This window comes from Aquarana catesbeiana, linkage group LG12 (assembly GCF_042186555.1).
Source record: "Aquarana catesbeiana isolate 2022-GZ linkage group LG12, ASM4218655v1, whole genome shotgun sequence".
Classification (NCBI taxonomy): Eukaryota; Metazoa; Chordata; class Amphibia; order Anura; family Ranidae; genus Aquarana; species Aquarana catesbeiana.
In genome coordinates, this window is record NC_133335.1 from 135916289 (window position 1) to 135939451 (window position 23163).

Genomic DNA, 23163 nt, shown 5'->3' on the forward strand with positions numbered 1-23163 from the left:
CCCTTAATATCTATACCAGACCTGAAGGGCCTGGTATGGAATTTGGGGGGACCCCCACGGATTTTTTTTTTTTAATTTTGGTTCGGGGTTCCCCTGTGGGGGGAATCCCATGCCATTTCTTTCAATTACTTTTATATGTATTGCCAGGACCGACAATTTATTATAGCCGCGAGTAGTTTTAAATTACTTTTTTTCCTTTAGAAAGGATTTTGCTCTCAGACTGTTCTAAACATGCGCCACTTTAGAGGCATACTATAGACACCCCCCAGATACGAAATTTAAAGGAATATTACACTTTTATTGTTTCACTTTAAGCATTATTAAAATCACTGCTCCCGAAAAAACGTCCGTTTTTGAAACATTTTTTTGCATTGATACATGTTCCCTGGGGTTGGACCCAGGTCCCCAAACACTTTTTTTTTTTTTTTAACTGACATTTTTTAATTATTTTTTCAAGAAAATATACAAATTTGCAGCATTGGATACAGAAAATACAATTTGAAATATTACAGGTCAGTCAGGCAGCAGACAGCTGACCTTCGATCAATGGAACAGTTCAGTGTAGACATATATTGGTTGATCAAAAGGGGTTTGCTGGATTATCATACATCTCTGACAGTACATCCAATAATATCCTTTGCATAAGTGCATAAACATATACAAGAGAAAAAAAAAGGGGGGGATAAAGTTATAATAGAGAGGTGAAAAAAATAAAAGAGTAGAGAAGAAGAGAGAGAAAAAGAGGATAACCATCCGCCTCCAGAGCCCAGGATAGCCCGAGAGGGAGCGAGTCAAAAGTACGCAAGAAGCGCAGAGCCTTAGATCGCAGGAGTCTCCAACAGGACCCAAGGTTCCCATATACGGTTATGTTTATCAAGAGTATCATTTAATGAGGCCGTGAGATATTCCATTCTTTTAACATCCCTGATCCTGGAGTGCAGCTCAGACAGTGATGGGGGTTCCCTCTTCTTCCACTTTAGGGCCACCAAGCATCATGCTGCAGTAAGCACATGGGCTAAGAGATTTTTTTATATTTTAGAGAAGGTGGCCGGTGGAAGATCCAAGAGAAAGATCTTCGGATCGAGGTGCACCCCAGTATCAAAGAGGGATTGGAGCAGGGATTGCACCATACATCAGTAGGGAATGATTATAGGGCAGGTCCAATAGACATGAAATAACATCCCCCTATCTTTATAACAGCGCCAACAGCGGGAATCCGCCGAAGGGTATATGGAGTGGAGCAGGTCCGGGGTCTGATACCAGTGGAATAGGATCTTATATTGATTCTCTTTATAAAGCGTGCATATGGAGCTCTTAGTAGCCTGAACTCATATGGATTGCCAGGTCTTTAAGGATAGATCTGTGCCCAGGGCCTGCTCCCACTCGTCCATATAAAGATGCCAGTGGCCAGTGGAAGATCCAAGAGAAAGATCTTCGGATCGAGGTGCACCCCAGTATCAAAGAGGGATTGGAGCAGGGATTGCACAATACACCAGTAGGGAATGATTATAGGGCAGGTCCAATAGACATGAAATAACATCCCCCTATCTTTATAACAGCGCCAACAGCGGGAATCCGCCGAAGCGTATATGGAGTGGAGCAGGTCCGGGGTCTGATACCAGTGGAATAGGATCTTATATTGATTCTCTTTATAAAGCGTGCATATGGAGCTCTTAGTAGCCTGAACCCATATGGATTGCCAGGTCTTTAAGGATAGATCTGTGCCCAGGGCCTGCTCCCACTTGTCCATATAAAGATGCCGCGGTCCATCTAATGAAAATGATGTGACCAGGATCTGATAGGTGCGGGAGATCATGCCCTTAGGGGACGAACCCTCTAAACATAGCTTTTCAAAGTTGGTTAGGGGGGAGAATCGTAAGTTCGGTACTAGTGATTGTGCATAGTGGCGTATTTGTAAGTAACTGAAAAAAGCCTGTTTGGGAATGTCAAAGGTGGTTTGCAGTTCTCTGAAAGATCTAAGCAGTCTGGTTTTAGGATCAGTTAACTGACCATAGCGGAATAAGGTCTTGTCCATCCGGAAATTAGACATCTGTGAAGTTAAGCTATCAGGATTGTTGGGTGTAAAAAGGAATGAGGTGACTGGGGAAGAAGTGGTAGAAAGCGGGTATGCCGATTTGGCACGTCGCCATAGTGTGCGCAAGAGGGCCATTGGTCCTAGCAGTGGTACATTGCCAGGTGGTATATCAGAACTCCAAAGCATGGAGTTCGGATGAACAGGAGCTAACCATAACTTCTCAATCTGTGTCCACCGATTATAGGCATGGAGGGCGCACCAAGAGGCAACAGGTCGTAACTGGGCAGCTAGATAATACTTAGCTATGTTGGGAAATGCCAGTCCGCCTTGATTACGAGGAGCATATAGAACCGATCTAGCAATTCGGTGTCTTTTATAGTTCCAGAAAAAATTTATCAGGTTGCCCTAGAGTCTTTTTAGGTGTGAGGATGGAATGGGGATAGGGAGCGTCTCGAAAAGATATAAAAGTTTAGGTAATATCGTCATCTTTAGAGTTGCAAGCCTGCCAAAAAGGGATAATTTCAAAGATTTCCATTTGGTCAGGGAGGATCTAATAGAGGTAAACAGTTGGGGGAAGTTGGTTTGATATAGAGTGTTGTATGTGGGCGTAATATATACCCCAAGGTATTTTAAGGAGGAGGACTGCCAAGAGTAATTAAATGTTTGCGAAAGTGTTGATAGCGTTTGATGGGATAAATTGAGAGGAAGGACCTCCGTTTTTGAACTATTAATTTTATAACCCGAGAGGGAGCTATACGGGTCCAACTCAGCTTGTAGGTTAGGAAGAGAGACATGAGGTTGCGTGAGAGGGAGGAGGACATCGTCCGCAAATAAGGATATCTTGAAAGCTCTAGAACGGACTGGGATACCATGTATACTTGGATTATTTCTAATATGAGCTGGTAGAGGTTCAATGCACAGGGCATAGAGAAGAGGGGAAAGTGGGCAGCTTTGGCGAGTCCCTTTAGATCCCCAAACACTTTTTATGACAATAACTTGCATATCAACCTTTAAAATTAGCACTTTTGATTTCTCCCATAGTCATAGACCTAAAGGGTGTTCCGCGGCTTTCAAATTTGCTGCGAACACCCCAAATTGTACGCTATTCGGTGAACGGGCGAACAGCCAATGTTCGAGTTGAACTCATGTTCCACCCGAACATAAAGCCCATCCTTAATGTTTAGGAAAGAATCCAGGCCTTTTTTAAAGCAATCTACTGAGCTTGCCAGAACCACCTCTAGAGGGAGTCTATTCCACATTTTCACAGCCCTTACTGTGAAGAAACCTTTCCGTATTTGGAGATGAAATCTTTTTTCCTCTAGACATAAAGAGTGCCCCATTCTCCTCTGGGATGACCTTAATGTGAATAACTCAACACCAAGTTCACTATATGGACCACTTATGTATTTGTACATGTTGATCATATCCCCCCTTTATCTCCTCTTCTCAAGAGGGAATAGATTTAGTTCCTCTAATCTTTCCTCATAGCTGAGCTCTTCCATGTCTCTTATCAGTTTAGATGCCCTTCTCTGAACTTTCTCCAGTTCCCCGATATCCTTTTTGAGAACTGGTGCCCAAAACTGAACTGCATATTCCAGATGAGGTCTTACTAGAGATTTGTACAGATGGCAAAATGATCTCTCTCTCTCTCTCTCTCTCTCTCTCTCTCTCTCTCTCTCTCTCTCTCTCTCTCTCTCTCTCTCTCTGGAGTCCATACCTCTATTAATACAAGAAAGGACTTGCTCGCTTTGGAAATCACAGCTTGGCATTGCATGCTATTATTGAGTTTATGATCTACCAAAACCCCCATATCCTTCTCCACCATTGAATCCCCCAATTGTGCTCCCCTAGTATGTATGATGCATGCATATTCTTAGCCCCCAAGTGCATAACTTTACATTTATCAACATTAAACCTCATTTGCCACTTAGTTGTCCAATTAGACATTGAGGTTGGCTTGTAAATTGGAGACATCCTGTAAGGACGTTATTCCACTGCATAGCTTAGTGTCATCTGGAAAGACAGAAATGGTACTTTTAATCCCAGACCCTATATCCTTTATAAAGATATTAAAAAGTAAGTGTCCCAACACTGAACCTTGGGGTACACCACTGATAACCCTAGACCATTCAGAGGTATGCCCTGTACACACGGTCGGATTTTCCGATGGAAAATGTCCGATCGGAGCGTGTTGTCGGAAATTCCGACTGTGTGTGGGCTCCATCGGACATTTTCCATCGGATTTTACGACACACAAAGTTGGACAGCAGGAGATAAAATTTTCTGACAACAAAATCCGATCGCGTCAATTCCGACCGTGTGTGGCCTGTTCCGATGCACAAAGTGCCACGCATGCTCAGAAGAAATTCCGAGACGGGACAGCTCATTCTGGTAAACTTAGCGTTCGCAATGGATACAGCACTTTCGTCACGCTGCAATGTTCAAAATGGTTTAATACAGCGCACTCTCTTCTTCTTTAATGTTACAAGAATTAAGTAGTTTTGCTGCTCATATTCACACACACTTCTCACAAACTTCTTTTGTTACTATTTATCGGGATCCCCTCAATATATTTTGATTTCTCACATCTGACAACATATTTTTGTATATTTTTTATATATTTTTTGGCTTTAATGTAGATTCTTTTTTTGTGTTTCTATTTTATTTTTTTTATTTTTGCGATTTTGATTTGTACTCCCGAAAATGTTTGAGTGTGTTTTTTGTGACAAGTTCCCACAACACCATTGATATGTTGTTCTATTTAATCTGTAGGAGATTGTTTGGTGTTGTTGTCTCTTGTTAATTTCACATTTTATGTTAGAAATGTACCTGAATCCTCACCAACAAACTGTCCTTTTTGGATGAAAACACACACAGGAGAGTAGAACTTCCCCAAAAAATTTATTAAGGGCTCACAACTATAAACAAAGAGGGAGGCAACGCTGGAGAAACTGCAGAAGTGGGTGAAGCCTTGGACCCCCAGGGCAGACATCAATTATTTAAAAGCAAAATTGGTGGCCTGAGGAGTCCTTATCTAAGGGAGGGCAGTGTGGTCCAGAAGTCCCAGAGATCCGGAAAGCAGCAGATGACATCTGTGTTCCCAGGCTGTGGTCATACGAGAGACTGCAGCTTCTGTCAGACCAGACTGAACCCAGGGCCATCACTCTTTGGTCTTCTTTCCACGCCTCCTTCCACGTGGTGGCTCTGGTGGTGGAGTTGTGGCAGCAGGAGGAGGAGGATCGTCCATCTCAATGACATCCGTCTTGGGTGTTAGTTCCCCACTCACCCCCTTACGTAGGACTTTATAAATAAGGTCCTCAGAGAGCCTGCGTTGGCCCTCCTGCATGCCCTGCAATTTGGTGGCAGCCATGCAGGCAAAGGCCTCTTCAGGGGTTGGTAAGGCTCTGAGGGACGCAGAAGCCTCCTGGATCAGCCTGAACGCTGAATCCTGCACGGGACTCGGAGTCGTCTTTCTGGCTCGTTTATGTGGCAGGCAGAGGGGAGGGACCTGAGACTCAGTCAGGCTGCGACTGGTCCCAGGCTTCTCTTGGCTGCCACTTAGCCCCGCCTCCTCCTGGCTGCCACTAATCCCCGCCTCCTCCTGACTGCCACATTCCACAACCTCCTCCTGGCTGAGGTCTTCCTGTGAAAAAGGGACATAGTTTTAGTATTTTTTTCATCAATCACACACAATTTTCACCTCCTGACTGCTGCAAATTAAATGTTAACAAATATAACAGACTATCCTTCTGAGCCCAGCATTTTTCATTCTTGTCCCAATTTTGGGTGCCCACTACTGTCTATTGATATGTAAAACACTTTTTTCAATCAGCAATTAGTGATCAATAATAAAATCTAGTAAACATCATTTATTTATTGACCAGAAATCTGTAAAAGAATGCTATACCTGACTCCAGCTGGGCTCCTCCACTTCTTCCTGGCTGGAAGTCCCAGGTTGGACATCAGAAGGCTCAGCTGGGATGGAAGGAAGAGTGGAAGGAAGAGTGGAGAGGGATTCCCTGACTTCAGTGTGGTCTGACAGAAATCGCAGTCTCTCGTAGTACCACAGCCTGGGGACATAAATGTCATCTGCTGCAGCTCCTGATCTCTGGGAATCTGTGACCTTCTTGCGCTCCCTAAGATAAGTGCTCCTCAGGCCACCAATTTTAGCTTTTAAATAAGGGATGCTTGCTCTGGAGACCACCGGCTTCACCAACTCCAGCAGTTTCTCCAGCGCTGCCTGCCTCTTTTGTTTGTGGTTATAGTGGGGGTGTCTCACTTGCCACAGACAGGGCAGCTCCCTGTACTTGTCTATGAACAGGGGCAGGAAATTGTGGTCGTTGAACCCATCTATTTTCTCTGCAAGACACAACACAAGACAAACCCTAATGTAAGGCCAAACTCCCCTTATCTTGTTACAATATAGGCTTCCATTTCGAAGCAGTATAGGCCCAAGTTTAGATCTTACCTTCGTTATCACGATCGGCGTCTCCGATGCTCCTTCCTCCGCTCCCAGATCGTACGTAAGACGCACGTGTGTTACGCTTTATACACACTGCGCATGCGTATAACTCCGCCCGCCCCTGACGTTCTTTCTAGTCTATTCCCCGCCCCTTTTCGTTCGGCGCAGTGGGGGAAGAGCACATGGCGGATAGACAGCAGGTGCGTGCTAATTGTAGCAACGAGGAGGAGGAGGAGGAGGAAAGGCCGGAGCCTGAAACGTCCCAATCCAGAAGGAGATTTAAGGACTCAAATATGTCCTTTGGGGAGATGTTGGAGATGGTGGACATCCTGAAGAAGGCCGACTATGATGGAAAGTATGGGCCTTACCCCAACCCCAATGTCCGAAAGGCCAAGATCATGGCGAAAGTGGTCAGGAGTCTGCACCGGAAATTCGGGGTACGATGATCGAAAGATCAGCTCAGGAAGCGGTGGTCAGACCTGAAATTACGAGAACATGAGCAGTACAGAAAGATCCGGAGAGTGCTGCAAAAAAGTAAGTAGTTGTGCTGTGTTCCTATTCTTTTTGTGTTTATTATGTTCGTGCTGCTCCATGTGCTTTTAGGAACTGTTGTACAGTTTAAAATGGCAACTTTCATGTTCATGGGCACATTATTCGTTCGGATCAAACATTTTTCGTTCCAAATATAAAATACCATTGTTTAGCCCATATGCATTTGGCCACCATTTTGACGCCCTATGCTTGTCTTCAAAGAATTGGGTTGTATAGATGGCTTTGTTACTAGAATGAAATGCAAACTAGATTCTGTGTAAGGAGAGGACACTGAGCAGCTGTTTTCACATCTGGACACTGGAGCACTAGTGTGGGACCCAAAAACGCCATTTTTATTAGGGGGGCCACACAGGTGCTCCAGTGTATACTATAGGGGGGTCTCCATCTGTGAAGCTCACACTAAACAGGTAAAATATTGCAGCTTGACAAAGGGCATTCAAAAAATTACAACTAGGAACTCTGCTAAAATTGACAATTGTACCCCACTTCCAAGCAATGTTTCCTATTTATAGTTCTGACATTAAATATCTGTGTGCTAATTATACCACTTTGTTTCACATAGGGGAGAAAAGACTCGGAGGACATCCCTCATCTGAGGAGACCAGAGTCCCCCCCCCCCCCTGGAAGAAGGGGAAATCCCCCCAACACAAGCTGAGCAGGAGGAAGAAGACGTGGTGGAACTAGTCACCACAACAGGTGAGTGTCTGCAACCACAGGCTCAGATAAGAGATGGATGGCGGCATTTTTTTTAAACCAAATTTATTTTGTGGTTCCTCTCTTTTTAGGTGATCGTGAGGTTGTGGATGAAGATCCTTTCACATCCGAAAGTGCCCAGATCCTGATCGGGGAGATCATGGGGTGTAATTTACAATTGGAAATCATCAAGAAAAACATCAATGATGTTATTCCAAAATATAAAAACATCATTGATGTTTTGGGGCGAGTTTAAAACCCCTCCAAATCACTTTCTTCTTTTGTGTGCTACAATGTGCTAAATGTTTTTGTGATTTTTCACAAAGCCAAATTTGGAGGATGCACACAGTGTGTCAACATGTGCTATCTGCCATCACGGGAGATCAATGGACGCGTTTTGGGGGTGCAACCCCTTCCTCAATAATAAAGTAGCGGTGAGGAAGGGCTTGCTCCCCCAAAACACATCCCTTGATCCCCCGTGATGGCAGGTAGCACATGTTGACATTGGGAAATTTGTGTGCATCTTCCAAATTTGGCTTTTCCATGGGTGATTTCCCCCCATCTGAACGCAATATCAAACACAGTTCCTAAATACTCATGTCTGATATTGCCTTCAAGTTCTACCAAATGTGAACTTTGTAAGATCAAGATTAGTGTCTTTCTTGTTGGTTTTACACAGGCCTGTTTTCTATAAAATGGACATTTTGAGTTTTGATAATGCCACCACAAAAATTGGTATACAACAAACATGTTGGTTTGTGTGAAAAACCTTTGGTAAATGCACATGTGATTGTGCAGGTATTAAAAAGATTGTTAATCAAGAATGTGTGGATTATTGTCTCAACGCTACAACACTTTTGGGGTGATGTAATTGTTGTTTTATTAGAAAATGGGGGTTATTTCCTAAGGGCAAATCCACTTTGCACTACAAGTGCAGTTTCAGTGCAGTTGCAAGTGCACTTGTAGTGAAATGTGTTTTTGCATTTGGTAAATAACAGCCAACAGTGCTTTGTATAAGGTTACACAATCACGCCATTTTCTGCACTCCAAACATTTCTGTCAGGGTCAGCTAAAACAAACACAAGCAGTAAATGTCCACAAAGATTTTTATTTTTTTTTTATTATAAAAAGGCTTCACAGATTGTCTGGCATATTGATGGCCCCCCTACCCGCAAGGAACTCCTGGTATCGTAACCGGACATCACGGGCACTCAGGGAGGGCAAGCAAGGACGGCCGCTTTCAAGCGCCGTCAGTGTGGTTTGATGTATCATTCCGGCCTCAGGCCCAACTGAGCCAGCATAGTTGGCCGAATGTTTCCTTAAAAAGTTATGGAGAACACAGCACGCAAGTATTATATGGTTCAGTTTATACTCCGCCATATGGATGGGTGTCATAAATAGGCGGAACCGGCTGGCCAGGATTCCAAATGTGTTCTCCACCACTCTTCGGGCTCTGGCCAGCCGGTAATTAAAAACCCTCTGTTCCGGGGTGAGGGTCCTCATTGGGAATGGCTGCATCAGGTGGTCCCCCAGCGCAAACGCTTCATCAGCAACGAACACGAATGGGAGTCCTTCCACATTGTCCTCTGGAGCTGGCAAGTCCAAGCTGCCATTCTGGAGACGCCTGTAAAACTCCGTCTGGGCGATGACTCCACCATCGGACATCCGGCCATTCTTCCCCACGTCCACATACAAGAAGTCGTAATTAGCCGACACCACCGCCAACATCACTATACTATTGAACCCCTTGTAATTATAATAATACGACCCCGAGTTGGGTGGTGGGACGATGTGGATGTGTTTCCCATCAATTGCCCCTCCGCAGTTAGGAAAGTCCCACCTCTGGGCAAAGTGGGAGGCCACAGTCTGCCATTCCTGTGGCGTGGAAGGAAACTGTTGAGGAAAAAACAATAAACATTACTATTTTTACTCTGAAACATGGCAAGCAGATTAGACACAAACATTATGGGGCAACCTCCAGATAGCATTTATTAAGGGGAATTTAACAACACCAAAGTATAAGGTACACCTATCATATTCCCCCCCCCCCTCTCATGGGCCATTTCTAACATTATAGGGGGTGTGTGGAAATCTTGGACAGGTAACCCTCTTCACTTCATTGAGAGATGAATGCCTAAATAATGGGTATTACTTGGAACAGCCCCTCCTTAGTTACACTATTGGCAGACCACTGGACAGGTAAGAAGTGTCTGAATACAAAGATATAAATACACACTGTACACATTTGAGGACATTTGGACATTCTGCTATTACCTATCAAGATAATAATAGGATACAAAAACTTTAAACAGTACCATTGGAAAGTATACAGGCAGGCCCTTGCACTACATGCTTTGGGGAATTCATCCATACATCTGAGCACTAAAGAGATGGGTATAATGTGTATGGGTTTGGCAAAGTCAGCAGATAGATGATTGAGGATAGATAGAGAATTGGGATCAGCTGACTTAGCAGTTGGGGGGAGGGAGGGTTAATAAAAAAGATTTGGGGACACCACAAAAAAAGCCTCTGGCACTCTGCCTGAATTTAAATCAAAAATAACATTTCCAAACATTTTAGGGGGTGTTTGGGGTAAAGCACTACTATGGAGCTGATAAAATACATTGTTAAGTGACTACACGAGGTGAATATAGGGCAGGAGACACCATGCTGGGGAGGTTATTGAAGGGCAAATATGTATGAAGGACATAAAATAATAATTACATAAAAATCCAGCATGCATGAGGACAAAGGGGACATTCACAGCATATTACAAGCATGGTAATTAGGGAATGAGGAAAGAAATACAATATATTATCAAACATTCAATACAATAAAATGTGATATTAAAGGATAAAAATCTTACCTTCATATACTCCTTCTGCAGGACCTGGATGATGGCAGAACAGGTCTCTGGGATAATGATCCCCAGAGCCTGGGGGGAGATGCCTGTCGAGAACTTTAAGTCCTGCAGGCTTCTCCCTGTGGCCAAATACCGCAAGGTAGCGACCAACCTCTGCTCCGCAGTGATGGCTTGCCTCATGCAGGTATCCTGCCTGCTGATATAGGGGGTCAGCGAAGCCAACAAACGGTGAAACACGGGGTCCGTCATCCTGAGAAAGTTCCTGAAATCATCAGGATTATTCTCACAGATCTCACGGAGCAAAGGCATATGAGAGAACTGGTCACGCTGAAGCAACCAATTCTTGGTCCATGAACGCCTCCCCACCCTGTTCATGGACTGGACTTGTGTCAAGGTCAGGACCCCAACACCAAGCCCCCGCACAGCACGAACTCTACGAGGAGTACGCATACGAAACATGGCTAGAAAACGGTCGGCTGCTCAGAACGAAGTAACAGAACGCACTGAAGAACAGCAAGGCCTGTGAAGAGCGACCTGAAAAACAGTAACGAACGAACAAGAATACAATGACTACCTAAAGTCACGCGGAACTTGCTGCACGCACTGAAGAGCAGATACAAACCCACAAGCACAAACTGAACGGCAGAAAACGATCTGAAAGCCACGAGTCTGAAAAAGCGCGAATCGTCTCTCACCAAACTTTTACTAACACGAGATTAGCAAAAGGAGCCCAAAGGGTGCTGCGCTTGGTTCTGAACCGGCCTTTTCTAGTCTCGTCGTACGTGGTGTACGTGACCGCGTGGTTGGCGATCGGAAATACCGACAACTTTGTGCGACCGTGTGTAGGCAAAACAAATTTGAGCCAACATCCGTCGGAAAAAATCCTAGGATTTTGTTGTCGGAATGTCCGAACAAAGTCCGACCGTGTGTACGCCCTATAAGAGTCATTAACCACTACTCTGAATCCTGGCTTGTTTGACAACTTCTGTCTTTCATGAATCCATGCTGGCCTCAATAAACTGCACCATAAAATTGTCTTGTAATAGGTTTATACATTTTTGCCCTTTGATTGTCGCAGCAGTGCCATGACTCCAATTAATTTCCGGGTAGTTAAAATTCCCTATTATTATGACTGTCCCAGCCCTTGCAGCCCTTTTCATCTGTACAAGGAGCTCCACCTCCTCACTAATACTGGGAGGTCTATAACAAACTCCAATGACAACCTTTGTAGTACGCACACCCATGTATAGTTCCACCAATAATGCTTCATACTCATCACACACTCCATCAATTAGGTCCTCTTTCACACTCGCTTTGAGATCACTTCTCACATAGAGACAGACACCACCACCCCTCCGTTTTACCCTGTCTTTCCAACAGAGAGCATAGCCATAACATATGAAAGCTTATATGAGATTTAGTGATTAGGTTTACATATACTTTAATTATACTATAGAGTCACTTACCTTTAATTGATGGAGGAATGTAGGGACAAGGGTTAGATTGATTTGTCTTAAGTGGTTGGGCATCTCCTGCCAGCTTCTGATTGGGAATAAGAAGAGGGAATATTTAGGCTCCATACTATAGTATTATCCCCAACAGTCACAATCAAAGAGTATGGCTTTTACATCTGCAAAAGGATAACCGGCTTTACAATGTTGGCACCTTTTTCAAACAGTAGTACAGCTTTATATTAAAGTCACTCAAATACTAATTAAGTGGTTCTTACTATATTGAAGCACATGCTAACTTCCTTTGCCTTGTGAGTTTCTGGAAGATGTATAAAGCCACTAAGCAATTCAACCCAACAATGCCCACCCAAACCTGAAATAGAATTAAAATTTTAAGGTACAGTTAAAGTAAAACTCCAGTTAAAAGTGGAAAGTTGATCCAGCCAGGAGCTGGCTGAAATGCCTGCAATAACAGGGGACACTTTGCAGCATTTGCCACAGGGAGACTGTTTCCCCTGGTGTCCTGCCCAGACTCTGTAATCCATATCCTGAATGCAAAGAGAGTGAGGACTTGCAAGAGAAGGGCAAAGGATCTTGGCATATGTAGTCCAGAAAGCCGAGTTTACCAGTTTGCCAGACTGTTATGGACTACAAGTTCCAGCCGGCTGAAGGTAAAATACAGAATGCTGAGAGAAGAGATAAAAAGCCACATGAGAGGAGGAGTCGCTCTCTTGGGACCATGGCCTTTGTGTTAGGAGCAGTGATCTGGTCAGTCTGGGAGAGTGCTGTGGTGTTGCAGCCTAGGCAGTAGGGGAGAGCCTCTAGAATCAAGGGGGGGGTGCATCTGTTGTCAGCAGTATCCGGTAGTCGGGTGGAAGCCGGGAGGTCACCCTCATCTTCTGCATTATAGATCCAGCTGAGCTGGAGTGCTGCGGGGTGTGGGGTTGAGCGCCATCCTTTGAGCACAAAACCTGCAGAGACCTGCTGCAGGATCTTCATATCATCCCTCCTGAACTTAGTATTGCCTAGATTGGTGAGCGGGCACATGCCCATCCTCTTAACACCCAAGGACACTACAGGCAGACATCATTGCTTTGTTCCCTTTTTTTAAGTTCTACCAGGGGACACTCACAATTTCTGTAGCACTGATTGAATGCTATATGCATCAAATCGCACTGGGCCCATTCAATTGAGCTAGCTGAAGACACAAAACTTCTATAGCAAAGGACTACTGTATCTTCCCTCCCTCAGGGACAGGAACATTGGGCGTCTATCTGGCCCCATATCACCAACGAACTCTCTTTTTTTATTTAGAGACCAATGTCATAGACTCTAGATACAACTTTCTAAGCTGTGTTAGGTGTTTGTGTTAGGGAGAGGGGGGGTTGTGGCGTCAAGAAGTTAAAGGGAGTAGTCTGACTCCAGACTGGTCATTCTCTTACCCTTATTTGGCCTGCAACAATAGACCTTGATTGATAAAACTTGCTGATTTATTGCACCCCAAGGGTCTTCAGTTGGCAATTAATTTGCTTGTTCATATAAAGAGTATAACCTTATTTCTCTTATATGATCCATTTTCTGTTGATTCTATTTACTGCAAAAACTCACTTGGTTTACTGCATATTATTCTGTGTCTGCATTTGTATTTCTTTATTTACTATTGCTGAAATGTTTGAACCCATGGTGTCAGAGGTGTCAGAAGACTTGCAAGGTCAGGGGAACCATTGGGGTATGGTATATTTAAGCGGCCCTCACGGTGGGTAGCGTTACATTTGGGGGCTCATCAGGGATATCCCTCATGGGTTGTCCAAGCAGCTCATGTGACGAATCAAGACCCGAAGAGAGGATGGACTCAGCTGCAGCCACTGCTTGGGGCCAGGAGCAGGGCAATCGATTGGAGCTGTGCACGGTGGTGGAAATACCAATGATCAAGTGGACTGAGAGAAAGGTGCGCCAACTAGTGAGAAAACCTTACTAGAGCAAGGGGCCCACCTCTTTGATGTGAAAACTGAGCCTGACTTAGACTGTACAAGTTGGAATGGAGGGTGACTATACCAGTTGGCTTTCAGGAGGATGTTGTGAGCTTGGCTGAAGGGTTGGAGGTCCAAGTGATACTGTTACTGTCAGAAGGAGACTTGGATGAAGATCGCTCACAGTTCGGGTCAGTAAACCCAGCATCAGAGGAAGCCTCTTTGTATGCTGACATGAGCAAGCTAGTCGGGAGTCTGGTAAAGAATAGTACCATTTCAGCCCATCATACAGTCCCTTGAAAAAGTATTCATACCCCTTGAAATTTTCCACATTACAGCTGCAAGTCTTTTTGGGTATATCTCTACCAGCTTTGCACATCTAAAAGAGTGAGATTTTTGCCCATTCTTCTTTGCAAAATAGCACAAGCTCTGTCAGATTGGATGGAGAGCATCTGTGAACAACAGCAAGTCTTGCCACAGATTCTCAATTGGATTTACAGTATCTCACAAAAGTGAGTACACCCCTCACATTTTTGTAAATATTTTATTATATCTTTTCATGTAACAACACTGAAGAAATGACACTTTACTACAATGTAAAGTAGTGAGTGTACAGCTTGTATAACAGTGTAATTTAGCTGTCTCCTCAAAATAACTCAACACACAGCCATTAATGTCTAAACCGCTGGCAACAAAAGTAAGTACACCCCTAAGTGAAAATGTCCACATTGAGCCCAAAGTGTCAATATTTGTGTGGCCACCATTATTTTCCAACACTGCCTTAACCCTCTTGGGCATGGAGTTCATCAGAGCTTTACAGGTTGCCACTGGAGTCCTCTTCCACTCCTCCATGACAACATCATGGAGCTGGTGGATGTTAGAGACCTTGCGCTCCTTCACCTTCCGTTTGAGGAAGCCCCACAGATGCTCAATAGGGCTTAGGTCTGGAGACATGCTTGGCCAGTCCATCACCTTTACCCACAGCTTCTTTAGCAAGGCAGTGGTCGTCTTGCAGGTGTTTTGGGGGTCTTTATCATGTTGGAAAACTGACCTGCGGCCCAGTCTCCGAAGGGAGGGGATCCTGCTCTGCTTCAGTATGTAACAGTTAGGGATGAGCCGAACACCCCCCGGTTCGGTTCGCACCAGAACCTGCGAACGGACCGAAAATTTGCACAAATGTTAGAACCCCATTAACGTCTATGGGACTCGATGTTCGAAATCAAAAGTGCTCATTTTAAAGGCTAATTTGCATGGTATTGTCCTAAAAAGGGTTTGGGGACCCGGGTCCTGCCCCAGGGGACATGTATCAATGCAAAAAAAAGTTTTTAAAACGGCCGTTTTTTCAGGAGCAGTGAAAATGTTCGAAATCAAAAGTGCTCATTTTAAAGGCTAATTTGCATGGTATTGTCCTAAAAAGGGTTTGGGGACCCGGGTCCTGCCCCAGGGGACATGTATCAATGCAAAACAAAGTTTTTAAAATGGCAGTTTTTTCAGGAGCAGTGATTTTAATGATGCTTAAAATAAAAAATAAAAAAAGTGAAATATTCCTTTAAATATCGTACCTGGGGGGTGTCCATAGTATGCCTGTAAAGTGGCGCGTGTTTCCCGTGCTTAGAACAGTCCCTGCACAAAATGACGTTTTTAAAGGAATAAAAGTCATTTAAAACTGCTTGCGGCTTTAATGTAATGTCGGGTCCTGGCAATATGGATGAAAATCAGTGAGACAAACGGCATGGGTACCCCCCAGTCCATTACCAGGCCCTTTGGGTCTTGCATGGATATTAAGGGGAACCCCGCACCCAAATTAAAAAAGGAAAGGTGTGGGGCCCCCAGGCCCTATATACTCTGAACAGCAGTATACAGGCGGTGCAAACAAGACAGGGACTGTAGGTTTGTTGTTAAGTAGAATCTGTTTGTAATTTTGAACTGGTACATTTTTTTTTTTTTTTTTTTTTTTTTTTTCAAATGGTTTGGTCTTTTGTGTTTATTTAACAAGTAATTAAAAAAGCCAGTGGTTATTAAATACCACCAAAAGAAAGCTTTATTTGTGTGAAAAAAATGATAAAAAGTTCTTAGGGGTACATTGTTGCATGACTGTGCAATCATTATTCAAAATGTAACAGAGCTGAAAGCTGGTAATTAACCTGGGTAGGAAGGGGGTGAAAGTGCCCAGTATTGAAGTGGTGAAGGTAGGGGAGATGTTTCTCAGAGTGGATTCTGTGTATATTGGCACTGTGTGCAGGGATGGACTGGCCATCGGAACTACCGGGAGATTCCCGGTGGGCCGATGGCTCAGTGGGCCAGTTTCAGAGACAGGGGAGGAGAGAGAGATACACAGTGCCAAATGTAGCATTAAAACAACTTTTCGTAACCAAGGTTTTATTGAGTTTTTCACATAGACAACATAATGCCCTGAAAGGGGCATGAGACCAATAAAGTATAACATAAGTAGTCTACAAGTCACATGCATGACAACATATAATATCAAGCTAGGAGATAGTTAAAGCAGATTAGCAAAGAAAGGTACAGAGAGTAGAGTTAGTAGAATTAGGGATGCCGGTAAGTAAAAAGTAGTGCCCTAGAGGTAGGCCTTCCTGACATCGTCCAAGGTCAGAGAAGAGTGGAGGGACACTGTGTGACCCAATATGGTTGGTAATCGATATGCATGCAGTGTGGGTTAGGAGAGTAGTGGGAACATCTATGCAATGTCAGGAGGCCATACCCAGGGGGGCATTTTAGTAGAAAGAGGCATGTACAACAATATAACAGAAATCAAATATTTAGACTCAGTGTAAGACTGTGTAGCTGCTGGTTCAGTTCAAGATTGGGAAGGTCATGACTACAAGTATGATGAGGTTAGTTCATGGTAGAGGGTCACTCCTTTGATCTTGAAGCCAAGGTTCCCATTGGGCAAAGAATTTGGTGGTCAATAGATGTGCTTTGGCGAACATATATTCCATGTGGCATTGGTCGTTGAGCAGAGAAATTACTAATTGGATGGAGGGTGGGTGAGGACTTTTCCAATTGCGGGCAATTGAGAGCCTTGCCGCTATCAAGATATGGGTAAGTATTGACCGTAGTGTGGTTGGCCATTCGGTTAACCCTATTCCTAGCATGGCCAATTGTGGGGTTAGATGAGCCTTAACGCCCGTGACTGAGCATATGAGACTGGTCACGTCTTTCCAGAATTGTTGAAGAGCAGAACAAGTCCACCATATGTGGACCAGGGATCCATCTGTTTTGCAGTGCCTCCAACAGGTAGAGGATGTTGAGGGGAAAATGGCCGCCAGTTTGGTTGGAGTATAGTACCAGCGATGATAGAGTTTCATGACTGTTTCCCAGTGGGAGACATTCCTGGAATGGGCACGGGTGCTGTTGAGAGAACTGTACCACACCTCTTCTTGTGTGGAAAAATATAGTACTTGTTCCCAGTGTTGCATAGCTGTGGATTTACCCTCAGAGCGAGGAGTGGTTAGCAGTGAGTACATAAAGGACAGACCTTTGGTACGGGGTTGTCGCGTGGCATAATATTGTAGTAGTTCGTTGGTAGCTTGGTTGGAGGACCACTGAAGCGATGAAAGGGTGTGCCGAATTCGCAGGAATCGGAAGAAGTCATGGCGTGGTATGTTGAAGATAGTAGAGAGACGTTGGAAGGTAGTAAATCCTTGAGATGTGTATAGGTCACTCAGGTTGCAGATGCCGGCTCTAATCCAGTGGTGTATGGTTAAGTCGGGTGTTAAAAGTTCCAGAGTAGCGAGTGGCAGGAGTTTTAGAGTGTGAGAGGAGATTCCTTTGAGCCTTTGTGGAATTGATCGCCAGACTCTCATCGTGGCATTGACAGTGTCCAAAAAGGACCTAGGTGGGTGATAGTTGAGCCAAGATGCACATAAAAGTAGTTGAAGGTCTTTAGATATCACAGTACATTCAATTTGTTTCCATGTAGGTGACGAGGATGGGTTCCACCAATGTTTAGTTTGGTCGAGTATTGCCGCTTTATAGTATATTTGGATCTCTGGGGCTCCCATTCCTCCATACTTAGTCTCTAGGTATAATGTCGAGTGGTGTAGCCTGGGGCGTTTGCCCTCCCATATGAATGAGTTGAGGATACGTTGTAGTTTGTGTAGATAGCAAGGCAATATTGGGATTGGGAGAGTTCTAAAGAGGTATAAAATATGAGGAAGGAGAAACATCTTCACTAGGGCTATGCGTCCTGCCCAGGAGGTTTTCACTGTCCGGAGTTCAGAGCTTATTTGTTGGAGTTTGTTAGTTAATAGCTCGATATTGTTGCGAAGGAGCGCCGTTGATGGAGTAACTAGCTGAATCCCTAGGTAGTTAAACATTGAGTTCGGGGCCCATGAGAAATGCGTTATTTGGGACAATTCCTTCTTTTCAATAGAAGTAAGATGAATACCCATCATAGAAGATTTGGAATGGTTAATTTTATATAGTGATGCCTGTCCAAAATCATTAAGTACTCGTTGAAGAGCTAGCAGGGATTGTTTGGGATTTGTGAGGGAGACTATGATGTCATCTGCGTAGAGCCCTATTTTGTGGGAGGACTCACCCACTGTGATACCCTCAACTTGCGGGTTGGTACGAATGGCAGCCGCTAAGGGCTCGATAATCATGGCAAAGATGAGTGGGGATAACGGGCATCCTTGCCTGGTGCCATTCGTGATGGAGAGCGGGTCCGACAAGTACCCTCCTGACCAAACTCCAGCTGTAGGCTTGGTATAAAGGCCTAGAATGGCTCGTAAGAAGGTACCAGTCAAGCCAAATTTAATGAGCACGCTTTCCAAGTACCTCCAATGCACTCTATCGAACGCCTTCTCTGCATCCAATGAGATGAACAGAGAAGGCGTCCGATGATGTTCTGTCCATTGAATGAGGTCGATAAATCTGCGTGTGCCATCCGAGGTCTGGCGGTGTGGGATGAACCCTACTTGATCGTGATGTATTAGGGAGGGGATGAGAGTGGCTAGGCGAGAGGCCAACAGTTTGGCATAGAGCTTCAGGTCAGTGTTAAGGAGGGATATGAGTCGGTAGTTGGCTGGATCGTCAAAGGGTTTACCTTGTTTGGGAATGGTGACAATTAAGGCTTCAAGAGACTCCTTGGGAATGTCTCCCGTCGTTGCGAATCTGTTTAGCGAGGTGCATAAGTGGGGGGTAAGTAAGTCAGAATACGTCTTATAGTATTCATTACAGAATCCATCGGGTCCCGGACTCTTGTGGAGGGGAAGGGAGTTAATGGCTGTCTTGAGTTCCATTTCCGTGAATGGTTGTGAAAGGGCTTGCAATTGGGAGGGAGTGATCGAAGGGAGCTGGACTGATGATAGGAAAGACTGGATGTCAACGTCCGTGGGGGATGGTTCTGAGGAGAGTGAGGCGATGTTGTACAGTTTGGAGTAGAAGGTTTTAAAACAGTTGGCTATGTCTAGTGGATTTGTACATCTATGACCGCGATGGTCAGTGAGGTATAATATTTTGGATTGGATTACTCTACGTTTGTATTGGTTTGCTAAAACTTTGCCCGGCCTGTTACCTTGGGAGTACCAAGATAGTCGGAGACGTTTAATGTAGAAATCAAAATTTTTGTGTAGGTGGGAGCTTAAGTCTAGTCGAAGTTGGTGAAGCTTTTTAGACTGTTGTGCATTGGGAGAGGTTTTGTTACTATGTTCAAGATCCCTAATGCGGTTTAAGTACTGGACAGTAATTTCTGATCGCTTTTTTTTCTCATGGGCACCGAATTTGACAAACAACCCTCTAATTACCGATTTATGTGCATTCCATACCGTCGTGGAATTGGTTACTGAACCAGCATTAATAGAAAAGTATGACTCTATTCCAGCCTCGATTTGTGATTTGTAGAACGAGTGAGTCAGTAGGGAGGCATTCATTCTCCATATTTTGTTTGGGTTGGAGGAATGCGTTGTGCTTAAAGAGATGGTTACCGGGGCATGGTCAGACCAGGTAATGAGCCCAATATGGGCTGAGGTAATTTGTTGTAATAGGAGTTTAGATGTGAGGAATAAATCGAGTCTGGAATATGATCCCTGAGTTGGTGAGAAGTAGGTATAATCCCGTTCCGTACCATGAGCACACCTCCATATATCATAGAGGTCCTCCTTTATGAGGAGTGAGGACAATGCCGAATAGCTTTTTCTGCGAGGATTGGAGGAATCTAGAGAGTGGTCCACAATCTCGTTAAAGTCTCCGCAGAGAATGATACGTTCTTTGGGTTAGGTAGCAAGCTTGTTTAGTATACTCTGGTAGAAGGATTTTTGTCCTACGTTAGGCGAGTATAAGTTGACTATGACCAGTGGGCAGTTATTAAAGGATGCAGAAAGAATGAGAAATCTGCCTAGAGGGTCTCGTTCAACTTGGTGTAGTTGGAATGCTACGGAGGAGCGTATTGCTATCAATACACCTCTTGCTTTTTTATCTGAGTTGGCAAAGAAGCAGTGTGGGTATTGTTTATGGGTACAAGCCGGAGCTTTGTTTTTGGTAAAATGTGTCTCTTGGACACACAGAATATCGGCCTTTTGGTATATGGCTTCCTTCCAGAGAAGTGATCGCTTAAAGGGGTGATTAAGACCCTTGGCATTAATGGTAGTAATTGACAACATTCTGCAGGAGAGATGTGTAAAGTGCGTGTCCTGGCACGGAAGGGGAGCAACACCGTTTGTTTTATCACACCAGGGATTGGTCCTTGGTTAAAGGACTGACAGTAGCAAGAAAGGATGTTACAACAAACAATGCAATACTAACGACACCAGATAAACCAGTAAATGCAGTCAAATTAGTGACTTGAGAAGATATGACAGATATAGTTAGGTCTGTTTCTAGGAAATATGTGACAATAAATCACAATAAACAAGTAATAAAAGAGAAACAAAAGTTAACGTGTAGATACGTATGTGCTTAGCACACTAGAAGTATTGGGGAGTGATCAGATCAGCTCTAGAGAGCCCCTGTGCCCCCTCATAAGGCACTGAGTAATGCTGATGGTATTAGCCAGAAAAATATTAGAGTTCCCGTGGTGGAAGGTCCTTGTACATCTCATCAGGTTCCGTCTTGCTGCGACCAGGGATCCGGGACCTTGGTAGATTGTTGGGATCGAGGAATGCTAGGAGGGACATGGGGAATGAGACCCCAATTATGCAGTAGTTTCAGGCCATCTTTGGGTGTCAGAATTGGGATCAGCTGGTTTTGAAAGGTAACCAGAAGCTTTGTAGGGAAGCCCCAGCGATATTGAACCTGTTTGTCTTGCAGGACCGAAGTGACAGGAGCAAACCGTTTACGTGCCTGGGCTGTGGCAGCTGAAATGTCGCCGAATATGGAAATTGCAGCATATGGGGTTGGTAATGTACGCATGGATCTCGTAGCTCGTAACAGTCTTTCTTTAGTGTGAAAGAAATGAATCCGAGCCAGGGTGTCCCTAGGGACAGTATCCGGAAGATGTTTTGGTTTTTGTATTCTATGCGCTCGGTCGATGATCATGTCGTGAGTGGACAGGTTGGGTACTAGCGTGCGGAACAGTTGTTGGAGATAGGACACTAGTTCTCCTGGTTTAATCGACTCTGGTATCCCCCTGAACTTTAAGTTATTCCGCCTAGAGCGGTCTTCGAGGTCTGCGATTTTAAGCTGCATTTGGTGAATCGCAGCTGCCTGAGCATCCTGTGTATCTATAGCTGCATTATGTGCCTGAGCCACTGTGTGCAGTTGTTGTTCAATGATGTCAGTTTGGTCCTCTAGCTTTTCTACTCTGCTCTGGACATGATTGAGAGATATTTTTAAATCTCTTTGCAGGTCAGCTTGTAATGAGAGAAGCATAGACTTCAGGGTGCTCTCTGAGGCTGGAGTATTATCTGACACTGGGAAGGCAGCTAGGGAGTTAGTGGCACTGTCTCCTGTGTATGCAGCGTCAGCCCAATGCTGCTTCTTTAGAGCAGGTGATATAACTGGTGAGCCTGCCGGGGATTCAGCGGCTCTCTTACCTCTGTCCTGGGGTTGAGGAGAGGCAGTGGAGTCCAGCTGTTCTCGTTCCTCCATGTCCCACAGAGTGTCCGACGCTGTGTGAGAATGTGCGGGTGAGGGTGAAGCCGAACGGCTTTCCCGCTCGGCGCCATCTTGTGGAGAGGAGAGAGCCGGCTTCATGAAGTACTCCTGGAAACGGCTCGATCTCTGGCTATTAGTATTCTTTTTCTTCTTGGTCATATCCCGGAGTGTCCCAGAAGCAGTGGCCTCCGAACCGGAGGTGAAGGCAGCTAATAATGGCTCTGTAATCGCTGTTGTGCCCCGTTCTGAGGGAGAGCAGAGAATTTAGGTGGCCATCATCTGCAGCAGCCAAACCACGCCCCGCCTGAACTGGTACATTTTTAACGTGTTTAGCTCCAGCCAAAAAATCTATTTTAAGCTTTTTGGAAAACATAGGGAAGGGTTATCACCCCTGTGACATTTGTTTTGCTGTCTGTGCTCCTCTTCAGAAGATTTCACCTGACTTTTTGCCCTGACAAATATTTTTTGAAAATTTGGGGTTTTTAGTGAAACAAGGATTGGTAATAAAGAATCAGTGTAAAGGAGAAAAGTTTTTTCCATATTAACTCTTACAGGAGAGAATTTCCCTTCCTAGGGGTAGATTTCATCTCACTTCCTGTTGTCTCCTTCCGTTTGCAAGTAGGAGTCATTTGTAAGTTGGATGTTTGAAAGTAGGGGCCTGCCCTATATACTCAGCAGAAATTTGGGCCTTAGGTGTTGTTGTGGCCACTACACTGTAAGCCCTCACAGGGCCCTGCTGTGAAATATTAGATCAAGAATTGCAATTACATGCCCCTGTTGAACAGGGGCAGAAAAATGGGGCCTTTGGTGGTGCTGGTGCCACAACACTGTAAGTCCTCACAGTTACTCTTGGTGGGCGCAGAAACGGGCCCTGCTGTGAAATATTAGATCAAGAATTCTAATTACATGTCCCTGTTGAACAGGGGCTGAAAAATTGGGCCTTAGGCACTGGTGCTGGTGCCACAACACTGCAACCCCTCACAGATACTCTAGTTGGAGCACAGGAACTAGCCCTGCTGCAAAGATTTGCATCAAAAATTGTAATTGCATGCCCCTGTTAAACAGGGGCTGAAAAATTG

At 44.6% G+C, this 23163-nt stretch overlaps 1 protein-coding gene across 3 annotated transcripts in view; it reads right to left on the reverse strand.

Annotated features, from left to right (window-relative positions):
• The window catches only part of PPP1R1B (protein phosphatase 1 regulatory inhibitor subunit 1B), an 821552-nt gene that overhangs the window by 280333 nt on the left and 518056 nt on the right, over positions 1–23163 (reverse strand). For 2 of the 3 annotated variants that reach the window (XM_073608352.1, XM_073608353.1), the window contains exon 4: positions 12072–12147. The exons of the other annotated variant lie outside the window; for it this stretch is intronic. In XM_073608352.1, the coding sequence (XP_073464453.1) occupies positions 12072–12147 (76 nt within the window). The remainder of the gene's footprint in view (positions 1–12071; positions 12148–23163) is intronic. 3 annotated transcript variants of the gene reach the window in all.